This window comes from Labrus bergylta, chromosome 15, assembly GCF_963930695.1.
Source record: "Labrus bergylta chromosome 15, fLabBer1.1, whole genome shotgun sequence".
NCBI classification, from domain to species: domain Eukaryota; kingdom Metazoa; phylum Chordata; class Actinopteri; order Labriformes; family Labridae; genus Labrus; species Labrus bergylta.
Genome location: NC_089209.1, coordinates 16,032,068 through 16,059,051, shown reverse-complemented (window position 1 = coordinate 16,059,051; position 26,984 = coordinate 16,032,068). Strand labels below are relative to the sequence as shown.

The 26,984-nt window shown below is 41.1% G+C and overlaps 1 protein-coding gene across 1 annotated transcript in view; it reads right to left on the bottom strand.

The window, feature by feature from the left end:
- Window positions 1–26,984, bottom strand: part of nbas (NBAS subunit of NRZ tethering complex) — a 157,896-nt gene that overhangs the window by 128,110 nt on the left and 2,802 nt on the right. Inside the window, exons 4-18 of the mRNA XM_020642042.3 lie at window positions 26,663–26,740; window positions 25,910–25,957; window positions 24,735–24,778; window positions 20,069–20,202; window positions 16,360–16,493; window positions 13,993–14,091; window positions 11,575–11,713; window positions 11,408–11,473; window positions 11,154–11,282; window positions 10,634–10,697; window positions 9,895–10,088; window positions 7,822–8,097; window positions 2,908–3,033; window positions 2,419–2,570; window positions 2,147–2,287 (exon numbers count right to left, since the gene is read on the bottom strand). Of these exons, the coding sequence (XP_020497698.2) occupies window positions 2,147–2,287; window positions 2,419–2,570; window positions 2,908–3,033; window positions 7,822–8,097; window positions 9,895–10,088; window positions 10,634–10,697; window positions 11,154–11,282; window positions 11,408–11,473; window positions 11,575–11,713; window positions 13,993–14,091; window positions 16,360–16,493; window positions 20,069–20,202; window positions 24,735–24,778; window positions 25,910–25,957; window positions 26,663–26,740 (1,824 nt within the window). The remainder of the gene's footprint in view (window positions 1–2,146; window positions 2,288–2,418; window positions 2,571–2,907; window positions 3,034–7,821; window positions 8,098–9,894; window positions 10,089–10,633; window positions 10,698–11,153; window positions 11,283–11,407; window positions 11,474–11,574; window positions 11,714–13,992; window positions 14,092–16,359; window positions 16,494–20,068; window positions 20,203–24,734; window positions 24,779–25,909; window positions 25,958–26,662; window positions 26,741–26,984) is intronic.

Here is a 26,984-nt window from a genome sequence, read left to right as displayed (position 1 = left end):
TTTTTCATCTCCTCCATCTTCCCTTTTATCTACCTTCGACTACAGTTCCGCAATAAAGCTAAACAGTTTTATTACACCATGAGTTAAACAGAGAGAAAATCAAACAGGAAAAGGGGACATAACAAGTAAGCAGGGAGGGGAACTGACTGAGGGGGAGGGGGAGGAGGAGGAGATAATACAGGAGCACGATATTACAGTGCCTCTTCTCTTCCTCATTCAAATGCAGGCTGGAGGCTCAGTGGTTAAGTGTCTGAGGTAAGAGGGGGAAAAAAGAGACAGCATAGTCCAGCTCCTGACGCTTGAGATACTTTTTTGCACCATGCTTGCTTGCGTGAACACCATGTGGATATGCATTTTAAAAGTGCATCATTAATTGTGTGAACTGGTGATGTGCTTAAGACTGTTTCATGATACATGGGTGTGAGTATTTGCATGCGTGTGTGTGTGTGTGTGTGTGTGTGTGTGTGTGTATGTAAGAGGTGATTAGTGATCACTAAAGGGTTTTTCATTAGTCTTTCCCTGGGCACTCGACAACAAAGGCATAAATTACCTCCAGCAGATTACCCACTAATCTCCACCAGCGCTCACTCTCTCCCTCCGTTATCCTCATTAATGTCCCCGCCTTTATGATCCCCTCTCTGGTGTGCCACCTAATCAAACAATCAGTGTTACGTTTGGCAACTTTCTCTCCTAATTCCTCACGCTTTGCTCTTCTTCAACCTTAATCACCTTTACCACAATCTCCCCTTTTTTTTTCTTTTTCTTTTTTTTAAACAAATCCAAATGAAGTCAATCAACCCATCGCTATGCTCGATACAATGAATAGTTATGGTGGAATTTAAGATCTCTAAACAGTAGAGAGAAACCTGCAGACATGGCGACTCACACGGTCAGCGTCAGGTTCACATAAGTGGGATTTTACTTCCCACACAACAACTGCTACTGAGCATCTCAAGCTGCTGGGAAAATCTGGTGATGCTGTCTCAAAGTTTAATGGAATACTGTACAAACAGTCTCCAGTAATATGTGTAAGACTTGTATACAATTATGCTATGCTGCTGTACTGGTCACATAAATGTTCTCTGTTTACTAATGTATGCTCACAATGACTCTGTTAATATGCTGATATCAATAGGTTGGATGTTTACTATATTGAGTAACTTTGTTTATATTTCAAATGAGCTTATAAGCAGCTTGGCTGATGATTATGGAAATCAAACAAAAAACTGTACATTAATGTTACAGACTGCAGGTCATCCATCCCTGCTATGATTGATCCTTAAATATTAAGTATAGTAGAAATGTAAATGAGCTAAGTACTTAGCACATATTCAGACATAAACCAAAGTGTTGAACAAATACAAACTTCTACCTCATGACGTTGCCAGTTTCAAATCTTACAAAATCATCCTCTGGGGACCATGATTGCCATCCCCAAAATATCATAGCAAATCATCCCATAGTTTGGAAGCAAGAAGGTCTAGAACAGCTCTAGTTAGGAGAAGAGATGTCTCCTCAAGAATGAGGTCAAGCATTTACCAAAGTTAGGGGGTTTATATCTGGCAATCCTTAATTGCCAAATAAAATTCTAAAGTTGACATGATTCATGAAAAGAATAAAAGCACTAAAGCAGAAGTCAGGTCATTACAATTTATCCACTAAGAACCATTCAAATGTGTGGCATATTTCAGAGCAATCCATCCTGTAGTTGTTACCTTAAAAACCACAAATATCTAACTAAGGGTGGCATAAGGGGAAAACTCAGGGCATCAACAAAATCAGCTTTTAATCCCATAGTTGTTGATCTATTTCAGTATGGTCCAAAGCTGGACTGAAGTACAGTACTGCGTGTACAAAACTGTAAAAAGGAATATAATATTTGAATATGGGCTTTGGTAAATTGCTGGAGGATGTTTTACTGAGGCAGGTGCTTGCCAACCAGGCGTTAGTCCTCCAGCTGAAGGATGGCCTCTGTAACCACTTCCCAGCCTGGATGATTTTGTTCAAAGCAATACTCTAGACTCTGTATATATTCACATCGTTGGCAGCATTTCTGCCTGCTTTGACTTTCTGTCTTCATCTCTGCTGTCAGTCTGCTGATAAGTGAGCAGACTAAACCAACAGTGGGAGTGCTTGTGTGTTTTACCTGCTTAAGTCGACCTTGGACAACAGCTCTCGTCTCTTCCTGCTCTCCCTCTCTTTCTTCATCTCCAGCTCCTCATCGTCTGGCAGCATGTCTTCTTCGTAGGGAAGGTCATCCAGGTCGACGTCGCCCGGCATGATAAACCTGGAGAGTGGCAAGGGAAATGATACATAGTTTAGCTAAAAAATAAAATATGGAAAAACAAAAGTTGTCAGGAAGAATCAGCCTCAGGTTTGCGTTGGTGATTTTTTTTCTTATGCTTGTGTTTTACATACCTGCCCCCATCTTCCCTGTTTCCTATAGCTATGAGGGCCTCCAGATCAGTCCCCTTCAGGCCGTACATCAGAAGCTCCTTGGCTGCATCAACGTTCTCAGGGACGCGCTCTACACACTCATGCAGGACCCATAAGCGCTTGCCGATCTTGCTCTGGGTGGGATGTAGGGATTGGAAGCGGCAGGAATGAGTTCAGAAGAAATGATAGAAGGAAAATTAGATCAAAAATTAGGAGGGGAGGGTGTGAAAATTGTGCTACAAATTGGTAAAAATGATGCGTGAAATAAAGTAAGGGGGTTGTGCTGCACTTAATGTGCTGTAGCCCTACTCGCCCACACAAATATACTGTAAATTTCAAGCCAGAGGTCTAATAATCGGAGGTAAACACTAAAACTGAGATACAATTTCTTATCTCTCTCCTCTAAATCATCCATCCTCCTCCTTTCCTCATTTTCTTGCATCGCTCTCTTTTGTTTCCTCTATCTCTTACCAGATAATCTTGTATTGAGGCGATGCTGACAGTACTCTTCCTCCACTGTCTCTGGTAGACAAGGTCTGAATCAAGATTATACGCTTGGGCTAGAGACAGAGCTTCCCCATATTCTTCATTGTCAATCTGTGGGATAAACACATATGCACAAAATAAACACATTATGTGAATGAGATCAATATATATGCATGTTTTCCTTACACTCTGGGCCAGATGGCATTTAAAAAAAAACATATACAATAGGGATATATGGGAAAATTATATTTTTTTTGCAGATGATTCAGAAATGTGTGATGATTCAGCAGACAACTCCACTGGAAAAACAGTTCCTTATCGTCCTTTTTTTAAAGGTTAGATTCACAATATTCATTTCCTATTCCTAAGATTTTTTTTAATATCTTATTGTTTTCTCACGGGAACAGATTCAATCATCATGCACTGTGTTCCTAAACTGATTTAAATGATAAAAATGCATTGAATTAATTCCAGCCACATGGTATTTTAAGCAATATTTTGTAGGAAAAAAACACAGATAGGAGAAAGTCCCCGGCACAATCTTTGATCAGGCTGAATGACAAAGAAGCCAAGTTTTCAAATAAACCTGTGCACAAGCAATGGCACTATCACAATCTTTGGTATGTCCTTTGAATACTAAAAAACCTGGATCAAAAACAACTCTCAAATAAAGATTTTAATCTGTGTAGCATTGTGCAATGTGACACAGTCTGCATTGTGTCTGCTACAGAGGGGATAAAGAGATTGGCTGGAGCGGGATAAAATATTTGCAGATATTTGAAGAAAGAAAATCAAAGATACAAAGAATAAAAACACAAAGAAAGAATCTAGAGCCAGATATCGGGACTTCATTTAAAAGCATCAGGATTTACAGTAAATAACAAAACTAGCTGCAGCCATGCTGGTAGCAGTTTTAAGCATGCTATCATACTTACAATGCTAGCCATAGCTACATGTATGTGTTTACCACGGTTATCTCAGTTCAGCATGTTAGCATTCTTAAATACACTACTAAGCTAGTCTAAGCTAAAAATAAGGTTATTGGTAAAACCAAACCCAAGTGGTGTACAGGTAAGATATTTAACATCAATTAATATGGTGAACATGTTTAACATTCTGTTCTGTGCACCTCCATCACTGTCTGGTTTGGATCTGCAACCAAACTGGACAGACACAGACGGCAACGGACTATAAGGACTGAAGAAAAAAAATCATTGGTGTCGACCTGCCCCCCCATCCAGGACTTACACCAGTCCCGGGCCAGGAAACGGGCAAGTATTATCACTGCAGACTCCTCACACCCTGGACACAAACTTTTCAAACTCCTCCACTCCGGCAGCCGTTACAGAATACTGTACGCTAAAACAACCCGTCATAAGAACAGTTTCTTCCCCCAGGCTGTGACTCTGATGAACGCTAAACAGTCACAGAGTGTCAGACCTGTCGCGTTGAAATGACTCTAATCCAATCCATCACTGTGAATATACATATATGTGTATAGATATTATTTAATTTAAATGATCAATCTATGCACACTCATGTAAATACTGTAATTGACATGTTAATTGACCCATCTGCCACATAACTGCATTCTTCTTATTATCATGTTACTTCAGCATCTTTTGCACTGTTCACCACTGCACTGTTTCATATTTAGTCATTTAAATATTAGTCTTTTCTTATTATGTAATTACATTTCAACAGTTTATTGTTGCTATTTAATGTTGTACCTGTACATATGAGAGCGCAGTTCACCAAAGTTAAATTCCTTGTGTGTGTAAGCAAACCAAACCAACCAAAAAATCTGATTCTGATTCTGATTACTTAAGAATAGAGCAACTGAAACCAATGGTATAATGGCTTCAGCCTAATTACCATGTGCCAAAAGCAAACAACAGCATGATGCTAGCTATCAGTGCAATGGCCAAAGCCAGCATAATGTCAAATATTTTGTCAAATATCTTTTTTATTGCACGAGTGTGTGAAGGATGCTAATATTGGCCAATTCTCATGTAAGCTAAAACCTGGTTTATCAGGTGTGACCTCAGCAGCATGGTCATGTTTGCAGACTGATTTTAGCATTTTGCCCGAAACACTTCTCTACCAAAGTAAATCCTCAGTGAGCTGCTGACATGGCAGAAGACTTTTCAAATCTTTTGTTTTTGATAGTAAAAGAAGTGATTTTTTTTTAACTGGGCTGTTTTCGATGTAAACACATGATGATGCCAAAGAGGCTTTATGTCATATCAATGTCTTACAAAATGATTTGATCCAACAACCATATGACACCTCAGTTTTTGGCCCTATGTGTGTATAGTACATGTGTGAGAGTGTACTGACTGACACACGCAGACACACACTCAGACACACAAAGCATATCCATCTCTTTCTGTGTGTAGGAGTACAAAGCAACACATTAGCCAGACTGTGATTCCTCGAGGGCAATGAGAACCCCACACAGTTAAACCTCACGTAGGAGGACATCAAAAACTGCTTCTTTCTCTCTCTGGAATCGGCTAATAAAACTGTTAGCAGCCCTATCAGTGTGCTACTTATGGAGGCAGGGTTATACCACCGAACACATCATCAAACTCCTCAACACATGAAGGGACTGACTTGAGGAAATAACCCAGAAGCACTGGTAGTGACCTATTCAGAGTCAATTGGACTACAAACCTCAAGTAGCTGAAGGTCAGGTCATTCTGACAGCTGAGAGTGTCTGTGTGTGTGTGTGTGTGTGTGTGTGTGTGTGTGTGTGTGTGTGTAACTGTGAGTGTGTAGCCCAGGGTGGAAATGTCAATATAGCATAAGCGACATGAAGACTTTTACACACACAATAAACCAAATGGGCAGCGAGTGAGCACTGACATACATTCACATTCAGACAATAAAGACAGACTCCCCTCCTCTCTGCACCCACACGCCTACATGTGCTACATGTGACTAAAAGGAAGGGAAAAACAACTCAAACATGAGCAGCTCAGCAGCTGGACAAGTGCCGCGGGTACAGAGTGTTACACAGAGATAATAATGATATATTACTTTGTAACTCACCACTGTTAGGACTGATGGAGATGACTAATGGCATCTAATGATGATGACAATGATGAAGAAGGAAGTAGATGATGGGTCATAAAAATGACTGATGAACCGTGCTCAAACTTGGGACCGCTGAGAGCCGATACTGTGCTTTATGATAGAGCGTGTTGTTGTCTCTGCTGCAATTTGTAGCGAGCAGCAACAACAGCCATATTTCTAATGCAGCAATTAGCATTTCATAGAAACCCCCGGGACTGAGGAAATAGCCTTAAAGCAGAACGAACATCTTGCTTGGTTTTCATTTCTCCTCAACAGCACTCTGGAGCTGAGCCAACAAAACAATAGCACTTCAGTGAGCTGGCACAGGATTAATTAAGTCGGAAACCAATATTGCAGATCAGGCTGTTATAATTCAGTCAATGACCACACGGATTCATATAACGTCCTTCGGCTGCTGCTAAATTAAGTGTTGAAAAGAAATGAAGAATCACATGGTAAATGTGATATCCACCATTGAAGACAATTGACAGCTGCTCTTAATGTGACTCATGTATCAGTCTGAATATGATAAATGCCATATAAAAAGCGTAATTAGAAATGGAGAGTCTTTGGCATATTAAATAGGTAATATCAATTTCTTAGCCAGAACCAATTCATGCAACTCAGTGAGTCAGAGAACTGCATGGCAGCTCTGGTATTTTTTTTTGACATTGCAGAGCTTAAAGAACATTCAAATCCCAACATAAACACTGACGAAAGCTTTTCTTGCTGAACCAAATAAGATGTTTTTTTTTATTTTTATTGCGGGTGTCAAAATGAAAAACTCAACACTAACAGAAATATGACTTAATCCTGTTTATGGATATACAACCTTCAGAGCTCCTACAGACTTGAACACACTGCGACCGCAACAAAAAAGTATCAAACAAAAGAACGTGTGTACAACTTGTGTAAATGATCTGAAATATGAACACTGCTAGATGTTCTTCTCTGTATAGTCAATGAACATCTCAATACCAAACCAATCAACTGGCGATTTATTCAAACTCAAAAAAAGGATCGCTAGAAGTCCAGTGTCAGTTTTGCAGGGGTTTGTTCTGTCACATAAATATTGGAGACATTGATACTTAATGTTGCATTTTATATAGGGAATGGGTCAATAAAGTGATGAAGCTGTAATCCAAGCATGAATCCATTTCACTCCAAAATCACCAATGTGAACAGTTTTAGGTTGGGCTAGAAGACAAGGCAGGGGATCAGCAAAGTCATAATCATTTCCAACATCGGTCAACAGACATTACAGCAAACAAGGGTTCTAATCCGACCTCAGCCCTTTGCTGCATGTCATCCCCCGAACTCTCCTCCCAACTCTTTCTGTCCCTCTTCAGCTGTCCTTTCTAATAAAGGCCAAAAGTTGAAAAAAAGTACAGCTAAAAAAAAAAACATTAAACAACTTTAAAATGAGTTTCCTACAGTTCCTAGACCATGATGGTCCTCAGAATGGTTAGAAAGGTGTGCAATGGAATAGTTCATGTTTGAACTGCAGTGGTACAGGGGGTCTCATTATCCTCCCTTTATCTGAATCTGCAATTTAGATATTCACTAATGTCTTAACATGAATTCAGGCTTGGTTATAAAAGTCTTTTCAAATTCAAAAGGAGGACACCGATAAAGTTTTCTGTGAACTCTCTTCTGACCCTGCTATCAAAAAAAAGCTTTGCCAACAGGAGCCCTCTGTCCTTGGCAGCATATTCTGGCACCAAAATTCAAAGTTAAGCCCTCGTAAATGAGATGCACAAGTTGAGTGCTCTAGAAGAGTGAGATTAAATTCATAAAATGCACATGATCACTATCTCCTACCTTCCTGCGGTACAGCTCCTCGGGTGTTGTCGACCTCAGGCTGACCAGACGGTAATTCTTCATCACTGTGCGGGGGCGTTTGCGTGGCGGAGCGAACCGCTCCATCTCCGTCACGTAGTACAGGCCCTGCTTGATGTAGCCAAAGTAGCGGGCTTTGGCTGAGGACTCTTCATCTGAGTCAGAGTCGCCGCCGTCATCGCCATCCTCATCCTCACCGGCTACTCCGCTCAGGTTGCTCTCCAGGCGCCCACGCTTCTGAGCCAGCTTCACCTCACACTGTGGATAATAAAAAATTAAAAAATCAGCATTAAAGACGGGAAGGAGGTAAACTCAAAGATAAAAAAAAAAAAAAAGGATGGGAAAGAAGGAATTAAAAATAAAGGTGCACTAGAGGATTTATAACAAGAGATAAAACAAATACACAAGTGATTTAAACATTACTTTTATAATACCGCTAACATATGGCTTTAAAGTGATCATAAAGCTACAGCTGTCTTTCTACATCAAAGTACATCTGTTTGGTGGCCTAATTGAAAAGAGACAGCTACAAAAACAGAAGAACGCCTATTCTCCATGATTGAGAATGTCAGATTTACAGGTTTTGCCCAGATTGGCTTTCTAATGCTGAGTATGGACACTTCTTTGCCAGCAGGAGGTGAGGACTGAAAAATGAAGCGTGGAATGAATGCAGCACACTTTACATCTAGCTGTGCTTAAGCGGGTAAACACACTTAATTTAACAGCCTCGTGCCGGATCAGCAGGCTGTCTAACAACAGCAAGGTCAAGCTGCTCGATAGGACATCTAAATCTACGCTGTCCAAAGAACTTTTCCCAACTTTCCTCGCCCTGTTCTGTAGTTTTGTGATTGTTCATTTTTCATCAGTCCTCATATTCTGTAATGATACCCCCCCCCCCCCCCCGGGTTTTAGATCGCTAGAGAAAAATGCTAACCCCTCCAGCTGAGCTCTGCTCCCGTACAGGGTGTATGAAATATTTAGCACCTGTAAAATGTTAAGAGCCTTAATCAATGGAGGAGGCAGCCTTCAAAGTGCTGCACTAATACACGACCCCATCACCACAGACAGGAAGATGCACATGTTGTTATCATCATAAACACACAAGGTCACAGTTATGCACATCTGTGGAGGCGTAAACGCACAACAAGCTTCATGTTGAAGGTAATTTCAAGAAACATTTCACAGAACACAAACCCTCAGCTGTGTAACCAGCTGCACACGCACCCATCCCTCTCTCCATGCTCAAGCAGGCTGATGAAACCTTTCTAAAAAGTTGGCAGCTGGCTGGTAAAGAAATGCTTCTCCCTCTATCGCCCTGTGTCTCTCTATGCAATCAGAGAAAAAAGAAAGAAAGACTAAGGGCCGGAAAAAAGAAAAAAAGAAAAAGGAGTGTGATGGGAGATCAAGCTCTTTGTTGGGGGATAAAAAGGAGGGATACATATTTCATCATGACACGTTTCGACCATTTTACAGACACATATATGCAAGTTTTTCAACAATAAATATAATGTCGACTAGATGATCATACAGGACTTTTCCTTGGTGAGAAATAAAAAGCTGTCCTCCTCAGTGCCATCACATCAGCCTGCTATTCAAAGGATCTATCGAAAATCAATGCATACATCTGTGCTGTAAAACCATGATGGATTTAACTGCATACCATGCTCGCTTCACAGAAGAAAAGGTACATTCAAAAGCACTTTGTAGTTGTAAACATTCAATTTTGAAACAAAAGATCTGACAAATCCATAAAAGACCCTTGACCCGTCTGATCTAGTCCCTTTTTCTCTCCTGGTGCATGCTGGGTCAGGCTCCAGGCTTATGTGAACAGGAACTGAAGATGCACTTAAGAAGAAGGACATAAGGATGAATTGTTTTCTGTTGGACAATATGCCTTTAGTAAGCCTGAAGGCAGAGATCTTTTATGTAATACTGGTCCTAAAAGATGCACATGAGCCTTAGAGATCATTCTATGACTTTACAAAACGGCCTCTCTCTGTTTACTTTACCACACACATACTGTACACACACACACACTACTGTCTTGACATTTACCTCAAGGCTGAGGAAGCCCCCATCATGTGCTGCAGTGACTCGAGGTGACGACTCAAACCACTCGCAGGATTTCCCCAGCAGATTGCGAAGCGTCCTAACAGAGGAGACGGTAACGGAGCCGGAGCAGCGAGCCAGGATCAACACGTTGTCACTCCACCAGCTCACGTCCACAAGTGGGTAGTACTGCTCCTTATCTGGGCCAGGCAAAGACACGAGGGAGTTGTTTAGTTTTACAAATGAGGAGGAGAACGCAGCAGAACCTGTTTTTATTTGATTTAGTTAGTTATCAATCACACCTTCTATAATCGTGCACTCTTATTTCTTAACTTTTTTGGAATAAGTTTCCTTCCCTGAGATATTTACACATGTGGGCATATCTATCACTTGTCATGCATGGGATGAAGACTCACACAGATTATTGCTTACACAAGCTGTCACAGCTACCATCACTACTGGCCCGAAACTGTCAAAAAAACAGACTGTACAGCTTCACAAACAGGCCCACACACCTACACATACAGGCAGTTACACAAGCACAGAGAGGCGCACTCAAAAGCACGGACACAGTGGAGGAGAAAAAATATTTGCAAAAGCCTTGATGTTCTCTGTGCGCTTGTACTTGTAAATAACTGTAGAACTGTGTGAATAAGAAGTGTCAAAGATCATTAAATTGTATCCAACGCTGTTCTGCTGTGTCAGCAACAAAGTCGTCTCTCCCCGGCCCCTCAGGCCAAACTACCTTTTATTTTCTTCCGCCTCTCCAGCGATGTCTTCCACTCTGGGTTGATCTCCTCAAATCCTGGCTGCGGGGCGGACCGAAGGACCAAAGAGGATGGGAGGATGAGAAGAAGTAGAAGAAGAAGAAGAGAGGGAGAAGGGGAGGGGGTGGGGGGGGGGTAAATCTGCTAACCCTGTTTACACTTTCAGCACACATAGCGGCAATGAAGCAGAGCATACACACACAACGTATAAGTCGGCGAAACATGACAAGTATAAATTCTCTGTAATCCATATCACTTGCTGTTTAATGGCAGAACAAATAGAAATATACACACAGTCGCTCCCTCTCTCCATACACACATACAGTATGTCGGCCAGAGAGCAATTACATTAATACAGTTAGTCAAGCATCGAATGTCATAAATGTACAAAAAAAACATCACAAACAACAGCAGTGCACAAAGGTGTGCTCAGCATTAGCTAAATCATGCATGCTTACACAAAACAACACAAGCAGCTTAAGAGGTGTTCTGTTGTACCTGCTGGTCTTGGCTCCATGCGGCCCTCTGTCTGAAGGAGGGGACGTCCCACAGAGACAGACGCCCAGAGAAGTGGATGACAGCCAGGAGGGTACCGTCCGGACTCAGACTCATGCGGAACACGCCGTCCTGGACATGACAAAATGCAGATACGTAATTCTTTTTTTTTTTTAAACCATTTACTGATTGCCAGATCCTTCCCATTAAGCTTTTAATGACAGTAGAGGGCAATGGAAAGGAGAGAGTTGTGTTACCTTTTCATCCCCCTGTCTGGAAAATAATCTGAAGCTGGGCATCCTGAGGAAACCTCTCTTCTGGTTCTAGATATAGACAATATATGACAAAATATGTGTGAGAGGTATATTAACTTGAATGATTTGTGCAAAAACAGGTGTGTGTATGTGTGTACTGGTTCCCTCACTGGATCGACGTCGTCCTCGTAGCTGGTGACCTGCTTGTAGTGAGGTGAGCCAGACAGAGTCCTCCAGGCTGTAATCCCGCAGCATGAGGCCTTGGATGTGATGTCATCCCCTGACTCACAGCCTCCCACCAGCAGCAGTCTGAAACACAAAAACATACGCACATAGCCATGAAAACCACACATTTGATCGTGCCCTGACGGATCTATTGGTTTATAAGGTGGTCACTGTGAGGTCATTCTGTCGCCTGGGTCCAAGCCAGGGTATCAGTGAGCACTCACACTTCTGATGTGCCATTTAGCAAAGAAGCAGGAGTCATTTATCGGACGTTTGTTTCACAATCAATGGCCAAGCACAGATAAGACACGAACAATACCGCAGTGACCACAGTGATCAGCGGGTCTCTCCTTGCAGAGAAACACAGCAGATGCAACAACAGTCAGGAACTCTTAAGAGAGGAGGTTTGGGTGAAGCAGAGCTGTCCAGCTCAACACTGCCCCCTAGTGCAGAGACACAGGACATATAGGAAGATCTGAAAGAGCTGTGAGGGAGTCTGCAAATTGATGGGAAGTGTATTATTCTTTCAAAAGGGTAGGTCAGGTGTGAATAAAGCCAACTTCCTGTACAGTGTTGGAAACAGATGTTAGTCGACTAATAACAAGTAAACATAAACACTGTTGCAAGATAACAATGTTGACTTTAAAGACTAATAAAAAAAAATAGAAATCCTCTTTGTGTTAGGTACTTTTAGGAATGAAAGCTTAAAAACCAGTGGGTGCGTTTTTAATTCCAACTTTAAAAAAAAAAATAGCATTAAATTAATTTGAAACTGCTTCATGTGTATTTATATGGACCGCAGTTTTCAGTCCATAATAAAACATCATTTCTTATGGGTGTGTTTGTTTGTTTAGAGCAATGAAGTTAATAGTAATATTTAGGAACCAAACTATTAAAGACTTAGAGAAGTGAAAACTACATTTCCCTCCTATGAGTGGTCCATAAAAAACTTAAAATGTTTTCAAAATGGTACCATCTGATGAATGCCTGAGTCCAAAGATGGTGACAAAGTCATCTTGTGGCATGAGTAGGTCTTGCTACCCTTTAGCTGATATGCAGTTTCATTTGAATTCTAAAGAAAAGTAACTAAGATTTGACTCAAGTGGACACAAATGTACATACTGTCAATATGCTCTGCTCTGCATATTCTGCATATTCATCGTAACATGCAGAATATCAACTCTGACAGCAGTTTGGAATCATTACTTCACATCTGGAAACATTTCCCAGTATCTGTGAGCACATCTGTTCAGCTCATCATACATGGCACACACTCCAACAGTGTCTTTGTTAACCTTAACAGGTAACAACTTCACAGCTCTACCATACATACCTAATAAGTATGTTCAGCTGTTAGAATGACTTTTTTTTATACCCACCTCCTCACCTTCCCTTTTTTCTTATTCTCTCTGTTGCTGACCCACTTTTCACACAGGGATCATTAAAGTTTCATCTCATCTATCAGTTGGCAAACACTTGACAGTAGCTGCCAAAATCCATTAAGCTGCCAAACCAAGCTTCACCAGCCAAACTAAACCTGGTTTGTGCAGACCGGGGGAGTGTGGAGAAAAGAAAAAAAAAAACAAAAAAAAAAACAGTCAGGCCATGGGTGTGAGCAAGACATAATTAACCCAAACCTCTGAATGCTACGTGATGAGGGAGGCCAAAGACGTTTTAGGCTGCTATCGTGAATTCCTGTAGGTATTGCATTAAAAAGATTGCCTCATTTATTCCTTCGTAGGCTTCCTAGCCCTGATCCATAATGTAACATCCCCCTATGCCTGAGAAAAAGTATGTACATTAAAATAACTTGTATTCACTGCTGCTTTTTTACAGTTTATTACGGACCAGGTTTCATTGTTTGTTTTATTTATATTGAACTAAACTGTCTGCATAGGTCTCAGTTAACTGAACTTTAATGCAGTAAATTGACACTATCCTTTTTTTTAATTTATTTTTTTAACTGTGATCAATAAAATACATATTTATGAGCATATTGACGACACGTTGCAGTCTACTCATACTGCCCCTGGACATCAAATGATGAAAGCTCTTGAAATCTCTCAGCTACTTTCCAAACTTGGTTATTTAAGCTGTACGTGCCATCGTGTAGCATCATCATGGGCAATGAGTTTATGGGTGAAAAATTGATTCAAAGGATTTAAAAGCATGTCTGTAGATGTTTAAATTTAAATGTGGGAACAACACTCTTGATGAAACAGTGTCGTAACAGGACTGTGGAGGCCACAGAGGGGGGAAAAAAAAGAGTATCAAGAGAATGTGTTTATTTTGGCAGCATGTTAATTTTGTATTAATCGAAATATATTTTGCATGCCCCTTATGTCGTAATTGAACCAACTTACCGATGTACAGGATGGTAAATTGCCGAGGTGATGCCATGGGAGTAGTGAGTGGAGAAACTGAAGCTGTGATTCTCCTGGAAGTTCTGATTGGTTCCCACACTGAGAGGGAGGGAGAGGACAGTGAGAAAAAAAAATGTCACCTATAATTGCACTGAGGCAAACAAACAATCAAAACACGAACACCCATGTGCAAAATGTTAATGGTGCGACAAAGCTGTTTTGGGGGGAAAGATGACAGAGCAATTTGAATCGCGGCAGCAATTAAAATGAGACATGGCGAAATATATAATCTAATCTAAGTGGGCAATCTAAATTAGATTGGTACTAGAGGAGATGTCGTGTAATTTGTGCAGAGGATCTCACTGGGGAAATGTTTCATTGCCATGTAAACCGGTAGAGACGAAGGGAAGGAAAGAAGAGAAAGGACAAGGAGGGAGGAAAGTGAGCTTAGAGGGAAAAAGACGAAAGATTCCCACGGTTCAGCTTCCTCGGGACATTTGAGCGTTAATGCCAAAGTGAAGCAGTCGTGTCTATTTGAACTCACACACACACACACACACACACACACACACACACACACACACACACACACACACACACACACACACACACACACACACACACACACACACACACACACACACACACACACACACACACACACACACACACACACACACACACACACACACACACACACACACACACACACACACACACACAAGCTGCCACAGAGTGAGAGAGAGAGAGAGAGAGATGACTTACTGTGGAGGCTCAGCAATAATTCTAAAATGCTAATTCAAAGTGTTTGAGCAACAATATTGGAATGCAGTCATATGAAGAAGAAGAGTGAGTTTAAGCTCCGTACTGAAAATGAACCTTTAAAAACAAGCCGGCACTTTCAGAGTAAATCCGGTGCAAATGTCTCGCACATCTTAATTACCTCCTCACACACACACACACAATCACACCTCGGTGGCTTCAAAGGCAGAGAACACCATTTATCTGCCTGTAATAGAAAAAATAAATCACCATTTTCTACCCGCTCTTTGCAAACATCACTATGCACACAGAACTGGAGGGAAGTCACAGAGTGCAGGATGTCGTCTGATTTGATATTCAACACACAGACACAATATCATCCCGTGTCTTGGAGTGTCAGCACACCAGGGCTTGGTGTGACTGCAGCAATCATACTGGAATTAAATGAGAAATCTGTGAAATAATTCCAGGTTAATTAAAAAAAGAGAGGACCAGGGCAGCCATGAGGAAAGCTAGCATGTAGAATCTTGCATGTACACACACACACACACACACACTCAGATGGCATTGATCAAATATTCTAAATGTGTATTTGCGTTTTTGATTGAGGACTGCTTTGCAAAGGGATTGGTATTCAAAGAGAGGTGCAACCAGCCCCTAACATATAGACAAAGCATGTGTGTGCAACATGCATGCATTGAAATCAGCTGAAAATAAAGCAGCTCAGGAACAAAATCCAAAAAGGTTGTTTGAAGTTTTTGGTTTCTGAATGTTTTTGCTTGTTTTAAATTCCAAAAAATATATATTCACTGCCTCATTTATATTTGTAAAACATCCAAAGCTTATGATCTTTCATTTGAGGGGGGGTTACTGCATCTAACAGGATGTTTATACTGTATGCTGCCCTGTATCAGTAGGAAATGCATATATCTTTATTCAGAATATTTTATTTATAATTGGAAATTTTGGGGCCATTTGAATAAAAAAAAGAGCTGTCCAAACAGGATTGTGGTTGCTTTCCTGAAGGCTCTCGGTTGACCTCAGTCATACGTTTCAGAGCAAAACACTCACTTTAAATCATTTTGAGTGACATCTAATTTCCACCCTCCAACTTCAAAATGGACTGTGTAGCGTTGATCCATTAAATACATTAATTAAAAGTTCAAGGGGATTCAAGCAAATACTCGTGCAAGACACGGTGCAGGCAATCTGTTCCATGGGTATGATGAACTGTCTGCACATGTCCATGCAAGGGCTGCCATTGCTCTTAATGATTTGATTTTTGATATGTTTTGGAAGGATGCCGAGCGTGATGCAATCAGGTGGGGTCCCAATGGAACACTGAGCTTATCATGAACTGAGCGCTATAAGCAGTTGGCCCAGCTGCAAACCTTCAACTTAAAATGCCCATTTACATTTAACCATTAAAAGCAGTCAAACTGGTATTTGACTAGTAAAAGATAAAAAGCAGGGTGCAGAATATACAGTGGATGCCTTTCAATCAGTCCATTATCAAGGAGTACCAAACACCGCACTTGAGATCAACTGTGACTTATAAGATACTATGCTACTTTTAAACGAAACAGTGAACCGGATTTGTCTCACCTGACGAGGTAACTCTTGAGTCCTCCACCGTATGTGATAACAAGCAGCTCAGCTGACCACTGTGCGCTGGCTGTGTACTCCAGAAAGATCAGGCCAGCCACTGCACAGCTGAAATCCCCAGGAAAACTTACCACCTGTGTGAAAAGAGAGGGGAGGGAGAAAAACACAAACTTCAAACTAAGTCAAGGAATATGTCAAACTGAGATACTTTTATTTTTTTCATCTATGTTTACAATATTTAGATTTTTCAGTTTTCATCCTCTCCTCCAGAAATAGCTGTAAGTCACCAGTATAAAGCATCCTTTTTCCATGGAATCCATTTTTTTTCTGAACTGTGCCTTGTTTTTTTCCTCCCCTGTTTGAACACCTTAATAGAAATGTGTGAAGCCATCACCGTGTCTCTCTACGCTCTGTGCGTCTTGACGCAGGCAACCACACTTGACGATAAATGCACGATGTTGAAAGATATTAATGAAAACTGGTGGCTCTATGGTCTCTGTGTTAGTCTAATGTTTAACTCTACATCAGTGATTACATTAGTGTATAAGTCCGGTCCTCTGAGGTCCGTCAAGGATAATGAAGGCGAGACGGCGCTGATGAAATATGTATGGGGCGGACTTTTCTTTTTTGTTTTTATTTGTTTATAACGTCATAATTAAAGTGACTTATTGGAAACAGCTCACTACATGCGCGATTATAGCCTAAATAAAACCATCGGTTTGAATGATTATGATGACTAGGATCTGTCAGTAAAGTTTGATATTTAGTGAAATAAATTGTGGAAGAGACATCAATATGTATCTGCAGGCTTCAATTCACCACTTCTCCGTCTGTGTCGCCAATTTCCCCTGCCTCCAAAATGAACGTACGCCAGGGTCACAGTTTGCTTACCGGTGCGCACATTTTACCGCCAGCTTTGTTTTTATAGATCACAAACTTTGCGTGGGGAAAAGGCGTACGCCAGTTTCAGACCCTGTTTTGTGCGTACGCAACGGTTATAAATGAGACCCCTGGGCCTTGTGCCCTTAACACAAGCCTGTTCAAGAGGGTCAAAAGGCCATCTTAAATATTTTGATGTTCCGCTTTGATTAATCAAAATCCCGTTGGATTCCCTCCAACATGCATAATAAATAAATATAAATGCATAATAACGCCTGGACTTCGTTGTCGGTCCATTTCTCCGTGTTACCCTCCATTTTTTATGATTTACAGAGCTTCTTCAACTGATATTTAGGCCACTGTTATTTGATAACATTTACTGTGGGATTTAAAAAATGGCGGTTGGTGGTACTGGATTGGCTTTTGTGTTCGACCAATCAACGTACACTAACGAATGGAATCCCGTGCATGTACGTCACTCAAAGTCCCTCTTGTGATGAGAGAGTACCTACCATGAAGCAGGAGCTAAAAAGGTTCCTCTAAACAGGGTTATAGGAACTAAAATAGTTCATAGGAAACAATAAAAAAGAGGGAAGATTCCAACAGTTCATAGAACGAAGAAAAAGTTCCTGTGGTCGGAAAAAACCATGACATAGAGGAGGAAACAGAGCAGCACAGCAGAGCAGGTGGTGCTGGTGTTATTGTGCAGACACAAGAACTGGAGATACATAACCAAGCAGAGTTGCACTAAAGGAATGAAGATCACAGACTACGTGAGAGAGGTTTGACTGGGGCCCTTTGGTTCTGATTGAGCAGATGGAGGAACGGGAGGTGTGATGGGACGGAGATGGAGGAATGATAATGCAGAGCACACAGAGGGCATTGAAGTGAGGCCAGATGGACTTGAAATGGCAGCACACAAGGAGAGCTACTGAGACACAGACATGCAAGGATGACAGAAATGCTGCAGAAGAGACGGAGAGGAGGATCTAGGGAGTGGCACACGTGTGAAGCATTAAAGAGAGGAGTCGAGAAGACGGAGAAGAAAAGAAATGGAGACTGTGGGCAAACAGGGGAAAAGAAAGGAAAGCACAGAGGACGTCTGACATGGTGATGATTTCTTACAGGTGACAGGCAGCTCAAAGTGCCAAGTAAAAGTGTGCTACTCTGAAACAGCAGAAAATGAAGCAGCCAGTCAGTTTGGATGTCTGAACTCTAAAAAAGGCGTCAATATAAAGAATCACATTCAGTCAAATCTGCTATCCTTTAGTCACAATCTGCTGCCAAACGTCCTTCATTAACTTTTAATGTGTCTGGTGATTTTACTCTGAGAGAAATCGAAGCAGCCTGCACAATTGATCATATTCACAAGCTCAAGGTGGGAAGCTAATGTTTGTTGTTTTAACATGGGGATTCAGGCTAATTGTATTTATTCCACAGCTTCTCAATCAATAGGTAACTAAGATAAGAACAGGGACGAACGGATGGATAGATGATCATTTTCTGTGGAATTGTTCTGTATTGTGCGTTACTTGTAAACTGCATTCGGAGTCCTTTAAAAATAACCGCCTTAGCATTTGATAATGTGTTATGAAACAAGGGCAAGGTGTAAAATGTCTAAGCTAGCTGGTTAATAAAACTGTAAGAAAAGGAATATAACAACATGCCAACAGGTATGTGTCCTGTAACACTACACGACTGATCACAAGTAGAAACAAGGAAGCGTTTGAACACATTTTGTCACCTTTTTGCTGACACCTAATGCATTCAAACGCTTAATAGTTGACATCATCTTTAGACCGACTGATGTGATTGGATAGGAAAGGTGTCAAATTCTTTAGCTAACTAGTTAGTATAATCATTATCATTAATACTAACATTTCCTATCATAACTTGTATCACTGCCACTGAATGTTTAATCTAAGATAGGAATTTGTAAGTTGTTGTCTTGCAGTAGAAGATGAGTTCATATGTTGTAATAAATGTTGGAGATAACCTATAATATCTTTAACTCTTTACCTTTTTTATTATTTTAACTTTATATGTTGTTATTTTTAACTCTTTACCTTTCGTATTTTAATCACACATATTATATTGCTATTGTGTGCATTATTAGTCTCTACTTCTCAATCGATTTTCCTTTGTACTTTTGAGGTGTTGTTATTCATTTTGCATTTGATTTGTATGAAAGGTATAATAAAAACAAAGCTTGATCGACTGAATGTTAATACTTAGCCCTTTGTCAACATTGTCTTGTTGTTGCCGATCATTAAAGAAGAGGTCAAACGATTTTGTAAGATTTCTCTACGTTTGGAGCGCTGGTAGCGCAGTGGTTGGTGTGGAGGCTATGGTCCTCAGGGTGGGTGGCCCAGGTTAGAATCCGGCCTGTGGCTCCTTTTCCGCATGTCATTCTCTACTCTCTCTCTCTGATTTTCAGGGATCTTATCCTATATCTCCATTAAAGGCCCAAAAAGCCCCAAAAAAAGACTGTTTACTTTTCAGTATTTTGCGATCTGAAACAGTCGTAGGACACGGTAACAGTCTTCCAGCTTCTCATCCTGTGCTTGATGTCAGAGCAAAATAGCTGGCCTGTGAATGTGATGAATGCGTTCCAATAATGAATTCAAGATGATTTGAACAGTAATTAAAATCAGAAACAAAAACATTGTAACTGAAACAGTCACCTCAGAAACATTGGGAGACAATACTGAAAAGAAGCCAAGTGAACACTGCGTTTCTGTATGCTTACACCAATCAATGTGCACACTGGGAAAAAAATATATATGTATATTTTTCAATGCTGTCAAAGAGGAGGGACTGGCATGGTTACCGGCGGGATGACAAAGAGTTCGCTGCCCATGAGGTCAAAAAGACGCGTGGTGCCGGTGCTGTCGGCGTAGGCCAGCAGGGTGCAGTCATGGCTCCACGCCACCCTCCTCCACTGGGGGTTTGGGTCCTTTGGCACTGTTGGATGAGAAAATAAGAATCTTTTAAAGCTCATGGAAACACAGAAAGAGAGGGACAAGTAATTTAAGGGACCCATGGATTTCTTATTAAACCAGATGAGACGAGTCTCTGCAAATAATCCCCAGTGTTCTGCGGTAAGCCCATGATGAATACAGATGGGAGAGGAGGGATAAAGCTAATGCATAACATCAACACAGAGTGTCTAAGGACTCATCCAATTCATCAATGGAGGATAGCTGGAGTAATACATCTAAATGATTGTCCCTCAATGTGTCTCGCACACTCACGACGGGGAGAGAAAGGTGGAGCGGAGAAAAGTGGGGAGGAAAACTGGGATCATAAATCCTGCTTTTATTGAAGTATAGGCTACTGTTTTAGCAATCTGCTGGCTCAGCAGCGCTGTGAGTGTAACCATATCGCTGTTATAAAGCACATCCCAGCCTGCTGGCACTTTCTCAAGGCTTCGCTGTCAAACTGTCTGAAAGAGGAGCACGGGCAGTCTGGCAGGCTTCAGATGCTGAATCTGATTTGAATAACTGATTACCTTAAACACAATTGCGGGGGGGGGTTAGGGTATTTGTGCACACACTCTTTGTTCTGTGCGATAGAAAACTGTGAACAACATTTAAGTGTAACTAAGGACAATCCTTAACATTGATTTCAGCATTGGAGAACAGTGTGAATGCGCCACCACGGGTGCTGCGCCTGCTAAGCAATAAAGTTATGAAGAGGAAGTTATGTTTTTGTTGATATCACATAACAGCACTATTGGCAGTTTATTGTATTGAATTCCTTGGCTGAGGAACGCTGCTGCAACCCCTGGTGGGCAATACCGCAAACGAATGGAGGCGTCGGGATATTGTATGACTAGAATTTTAAATGAAGAACCAAGGGAAGGTAGTGGGAGGCGAGACAGACAAAAAGAGAATAAGAGAGAATAAGACAAAAACAATGAAGCCAGCACCCACTGAGAGGAATAATGGCTCCCCAAATTTTAAAGGCCTAAGTATCAGAGAGCGCTTCGTGGAAGCAGGCGATTTAACTCACCTCTGAGACTTTGGGTGAGGAGGAGCAGACAAGAACATGGAGACATTATGAGAGTCATAGATACCAAGCGTCAGCTCTGTTCTTTTCTTCTTTTTTTGCCTCCTATTTCAATTTGTTCCTCTACTTCACTCTCACCGCCTCCCATCTTATCTCTGGCTCCCATTATGAATTGTACACAGTGTGTTGTTCTGTGGCTAAGGGAGGGGGCTCCATTTCCACATAGATGGCTTTTTTGGGGGGGGAGCTGGAAAATTGGATCCTACTGTCCTGTTTTTTTTTTCGCTTTTTTTCTCCAAGCAATTGCAGGGGCGGAAGTTGGGAAGAATTACACCCGACGACCCAACAGAAGCGTCCTATCTAAAGGCCTCGCAGATGCATTTATCAGAGCTCAACTCTTATGAATTATGTACGGGGGCGGTAGACGACTCTGCTGTAATAGGAGCAGACAGAGAGGGAGGGGGGAGAGAAAGAAAGAGACAGACAGTGATACACAGGTGTAGATACACACACACACACACACACACACGCACACACGCGCACACGCCTCCATTAAAAGTGAATGCCACAAAAAGCAGGATCACAGAAGAATCCATTAGGACAAATCTCCGTGAAATGAAATGAAGTAAAAGTAAAATGAAAAGGAGAAATGAAATGAAATGGAATGGGGGAAAGAAGGAGGGGGGGGGGGGAGAAGGAGTTTACACAGGCCTAGGGACAACTGTTATCCACACGATGACGCATTAGAGCGCCGACGCACAATGATGGCCAGCCTGAAATGAACAAATACTGAGACAGACAGACAATTGGCAGGAGAGAAAACTAAATGAGAAAAAAAGACATAAAAGACAGAAAAAAGGAGACGGGAGAAGGCGAGGAGTTGAGCTAGAAAATATTGACAAAATCAAAGTTTGAATATGGGCTTTGTACTGAGCACTTTGTTTTGTTTGGAGCAGTGTCTGTGTGTGTATCACAACGAGTTTTATGCTGTCAAATAAATGTAGACTTGTTTTGAATAATGTCTTCTTTCTGATGTTTCTGATGGCTTTTGTTTTGGATTGTTGATAAATTAAAGGATGAGTTCTTGGCATAGACTGTAAACAGGTTCTTGGTTTTGGTTTCTTGCTATTTCAGTGAATAAATGACTACAGTCACTTTCTAGAAGCCAACTTTGACTCTCTGATGCTTGGTGATGGCCAGTCTTGGAAACCATCTGCCATCGTCTGATCTGGAAGTATGTGCCAAACGATTGCCAGCTTTTCTGTAACTCTATTGTGTTCGCTTTAAAACAACTTCCAGCCAAGGTTTCCTTTTTGATGTGCAGCATTGTTTACAGTCTAATTAGCCATTTCAGAAGTGATCATGTGTTCATATCAAACGCTAAGATATTTCTGCAAAGCACACACTTTCATTTCCTAGCTCCTTACATCCCCCGAGGAGCGCCTGTTCATCTGTTTCTGGGGAGTCTCAGTTTACCTGTAATAACTAAGTTACACAGAGGCTTCAGTCTGGAATATTTCAGCAATATGCACTGGAAAAGGAATCCAATTCTTTTGTGATTTACTTGCACTGACAGGTCTTACATAACAGCATTATGATGCTGATTTGTAAAAGGCGAAAATGCAATCAATTTTCCGCCTGCTGAACACAATCTGCCATAGTGAAGTTCCAGGATGAAGGTTACTGTAAACCTTGCAATCTGTAAAGAGAGATTTGGTGCTAGCATGAAGCATCCAGTAAGTTGACGAAAATAATAATAATAGTAATACATTATTAAAATAGCTGCCTGCCGCTTGTGTGCCTAAAAACCAAAACATCGAGCTGAAAGGTGTCTTAGTGATCAGCAGAGCAGCAGGAAGCTTTTTAGTTTTGGAAAAGTCTTTTTCATTATGGCTAAAACAAAATGTTTGATTTGTGCAGCTGTCAGTTAAAAGGTTGATTAAAAGTGTGTGTGTGTCGTAAGTCGAAACTTACAGAAACTTTGTACCTCGCTGTATTTTATAGCAATTAAAACCAAGACAGCAGGCCACTGTCGCAGCTAATCAAACAATAAAGTCTATTTATTCTTATCAGCCACGATGAGGCTGTGTTTCATGAGTGACGGTGTGGGGGAAGAGGCTGATTATTGGCGCTGCTTTTCCAGTCTCTTTCTCACCAATTCCAATTAGCCTCGGGGTTCGATAGTTCTCTTTGAAACAGATTCAAAGTAGACAAGTACAAACACAGGCACGGAGGCTAACATATACACACACACACACGACCACAAATATAACTACAGGATAACAAAAACAACCTATCGCTAATTAAAAACTAAACAGTCCAATGTGGGCGGGACTTGAGAGCGTTGAGGCTACTTCTGTCTTTGTGTCTGAGACCAAAGAAGAACCACAGCAGAGTCCAAAATCATTCCACTGTTTACTCACTAATGAACATTCAGCACTTCACTCTAAATTGAGAACTGCGACTGTAGGCACTCATGAATCCTCATCGTTTGCATCGTCGCTGACTGATGTATGGTGTTGAATGATTGTACCCCAAGAATTTGAAAATGTGGAAAATGACACTTTGGGATTAACAGACGTGTAATAGCCTTGAAATAATGTTTTTAAGTAAAGTTTGATGAAATATAAACAAAGCTTGATGGTATAGCTTTTTTCCAAAGCTAATGTGATGAATTATGGACGATTTTATCCTCAGCAAGATGAATTTCTGATTTCATTCCTGACAATGTTACCCCAATTTATTGCAAAGGTCATTTGTTAAAACTGTATTAAGATAATGTATGGAAGCCTTTAGAGGAATATTCAAAACTCCAGTGACTTTACAGATTGTGTCCATTTTTACATTTCAGGCAATAAAAAGAACAATATAGAAATAGTCAATCTTCATGCTGATACTCTTGTATGTCGTAAAGAGTCATTGTTTTGAATTTCAGGCTGTTTCTGAACCAGTTAAAAGTCTTCACTGTAGCTTAAAGCTTAAAGTTTAAATATAAACATTAAATTAAAAATGTGATTCTCGATAGCTTCATAATTTCTCACATTGACTATTTGAATATCACTTTTTTAATCACATACTTATATTTGCATTTTTAAAAGCTCTCACACTCTGTTTTTTTTGTGACCATCGGATTTGTATTTGTTTTCCCAACCGTTAACATATTGAAAAAAATGTTTTATATTAATTTTGTGATAACAATTTTAGCTATATTAAACAGCACAGAGACATATCTATTCTCCCCCCCCCCCCCCCCCCCCCCCCAGCAGTCAGAGCTGCTCAAACCCACAGCTTCCAGCACAACATAACTCTCCTCGACCAGCATGGGGGGCCTACTCACACTGTCATTACATTGACTCTACATCACAACCATAACCAGCACATTTATGAAGAAAATGGGGTGTTTAGTGAGGTGAGTCACAGTTGTTTATGTCATTTACAGAGAACTGCGGCATATGAGTGATAAAAGAGAGGGGGAAAGGTCTTACCCTGGCACTTCCCGATGACTGAGCCAAAGTCATCTCTCACAGACCTGTGGAGAAAAACACGGACACAGAGACAGAGTGAGAGGCACAACAGGGATACACACAGTAGAGCCTCATATGTCCTCTTGGTCTAAGTTGGGTTCTAACAGCCACTGATAGCCTGCCAAATAAAGTAGCTCAATGGATCAAGCAGACAGGGCCTTGAGAGGAGGCAGTGTTTAGACAGACTCTTAACAGAGCTCAACAGATGAAGCCTTGAGCTGACTTAACACCCACTCACGTCAACGAATGCCACAAAGCAAAGGCTATAAAGCACCCTGTGATTAAACAACAGTGGTGTGAACAAAGGACACAGGAAAGCCCCGCAACATGAAGCTGTGATGTAAATGGAGATGCTTGATTTCAGCCGGTCAATTATAACAAAGCGCAGGTTGTAGAAATCAACAGAAACGCACTCAAACATACTAATATGTGCATGAAAATAACTTCTGATGATTATGCAGAGTCCTTTGCCCGTCACAACGTTGCTGTTTGTTAGCCTCTGGAGAGGAAGACATACTCATACCTGCTTCACTGCTATTGATTCTCATTTCAATTTTGCTCCATTTAAAGCACTACATTGTTCAATAGTGCACACTGCTGAGTGAGTGCATTTATTCTGTGTACGGGGGAAATTGGATTGTGTCGGAGAAATAATTACAACCACTCAAATTGAGCACAAACACACTCATGCAGATATACGCTTTGGTGTCTCACACACACACACACACACACACACACACACACACACACACACACACACACACACACACACACACACACACACACACACACACACACACACACACACACACACACACACACACACACACACACACACACACACACACACACACACACACACACACACACACACACAGCTTGTATTTTCAAATTTGTTAGCATTAGTTTTATGTTGCCTGGAGTGGGTACATTTATGCTAACTTGGCTGAAATATTTTAATGACGCGGTTTTTTTTTTTTTTTTTTTTTTAAACACCATTACTTAGCAGGGACTGTTGCTCTTTTTTTTCTTTTTTAAAGGACACGGGATAAATCAGCCAATTAATTAAAAGGCTTTTCATCACTGCCGCTCACAGACAGAGTGCCTCACACAGCGGGATGCAGTTCAATAATTACCTAATCTCCACACACTGGTCCTGAACGACTGCCAGCAGTTTGCCATTACTGTGGAGAAAAAAAAAAAGAGGGTGAAGGGACAGATCACAGACAGAGAGCAAAGAGGGAAAGTGAACAAATGTCATTTGGACTCATCTTTTTGGAATAACGGGAGATTAGAAAAATAAGAGAGAACATTGTGTGTGTGTGTGTGTGTGTGTGTGTGTGTGTGTGTGTGGGGGTGTGTGTGTGTGTGTGTGTGTGTGTGTGTGTGTGTGTGTGTGTGTGTGTGTGTGTGTGAAGTAGGGCAGTTTGATTAGAAAAGTGATAAATACTTGGCTAAGAACCCCTGATTGGATGGGTTAAAGAGAGGAGAAAAAATAATAATTAGGAGCATTAAAAAGAGCAACGATAGCTTCAGATGGAAAGAAATGAGGGGGAAAGATTTAAGGGAGGACAGAAACCCAATGGAAGGATCAAGCACTTCAACCTAATGGACAGCCACAGCATCATTGGAGCACGCTGAACACCGTCTTACATGGACTGATCAATAGCCAATTATAAACTGCCTTTCTACTTGGTTCGTCTGTTGTAATGAGTTCAATTAAATGATTGGTAGAGGGGATACGCAAATGGAGGGAAAGACGACCAGGAGAGGAGGAAGGCGCATGTCAGCAACAAAGTAGCCAACATTCAGGTACTGATCACTAAGAGTGTGAGTGTGTGTGTGTGTGTGTGTGTGTGTATGTGATTGAGTGTGTGTTTATGTTGCACCTTGCGAGCACCAGCTGCCAGTTGATCTGCTTGTTTGCCAGACGGACGAGGCCAAGAGGCAAGGAGGAGCTGGACGGGCTGAGGTTGACAGAATCCAAACAAACACAACAATTAGAGGAACACCTTTTAAGCGGGTGTTTCAAAGTGACCAAGTTCACAAAGTTTCGACTACAAAGATGGAGGGATCTCCAGAAACCATGAGGGGCTCAGAGGTAACACTGTTGCTGTGAATAACAACATGCTTGTTCAATTTTGTTTGCAGTGATTGGTTGACAGGTGACAGGTCTGTGTCAGTGAATGTGGAGAAGATATTCATCAATAC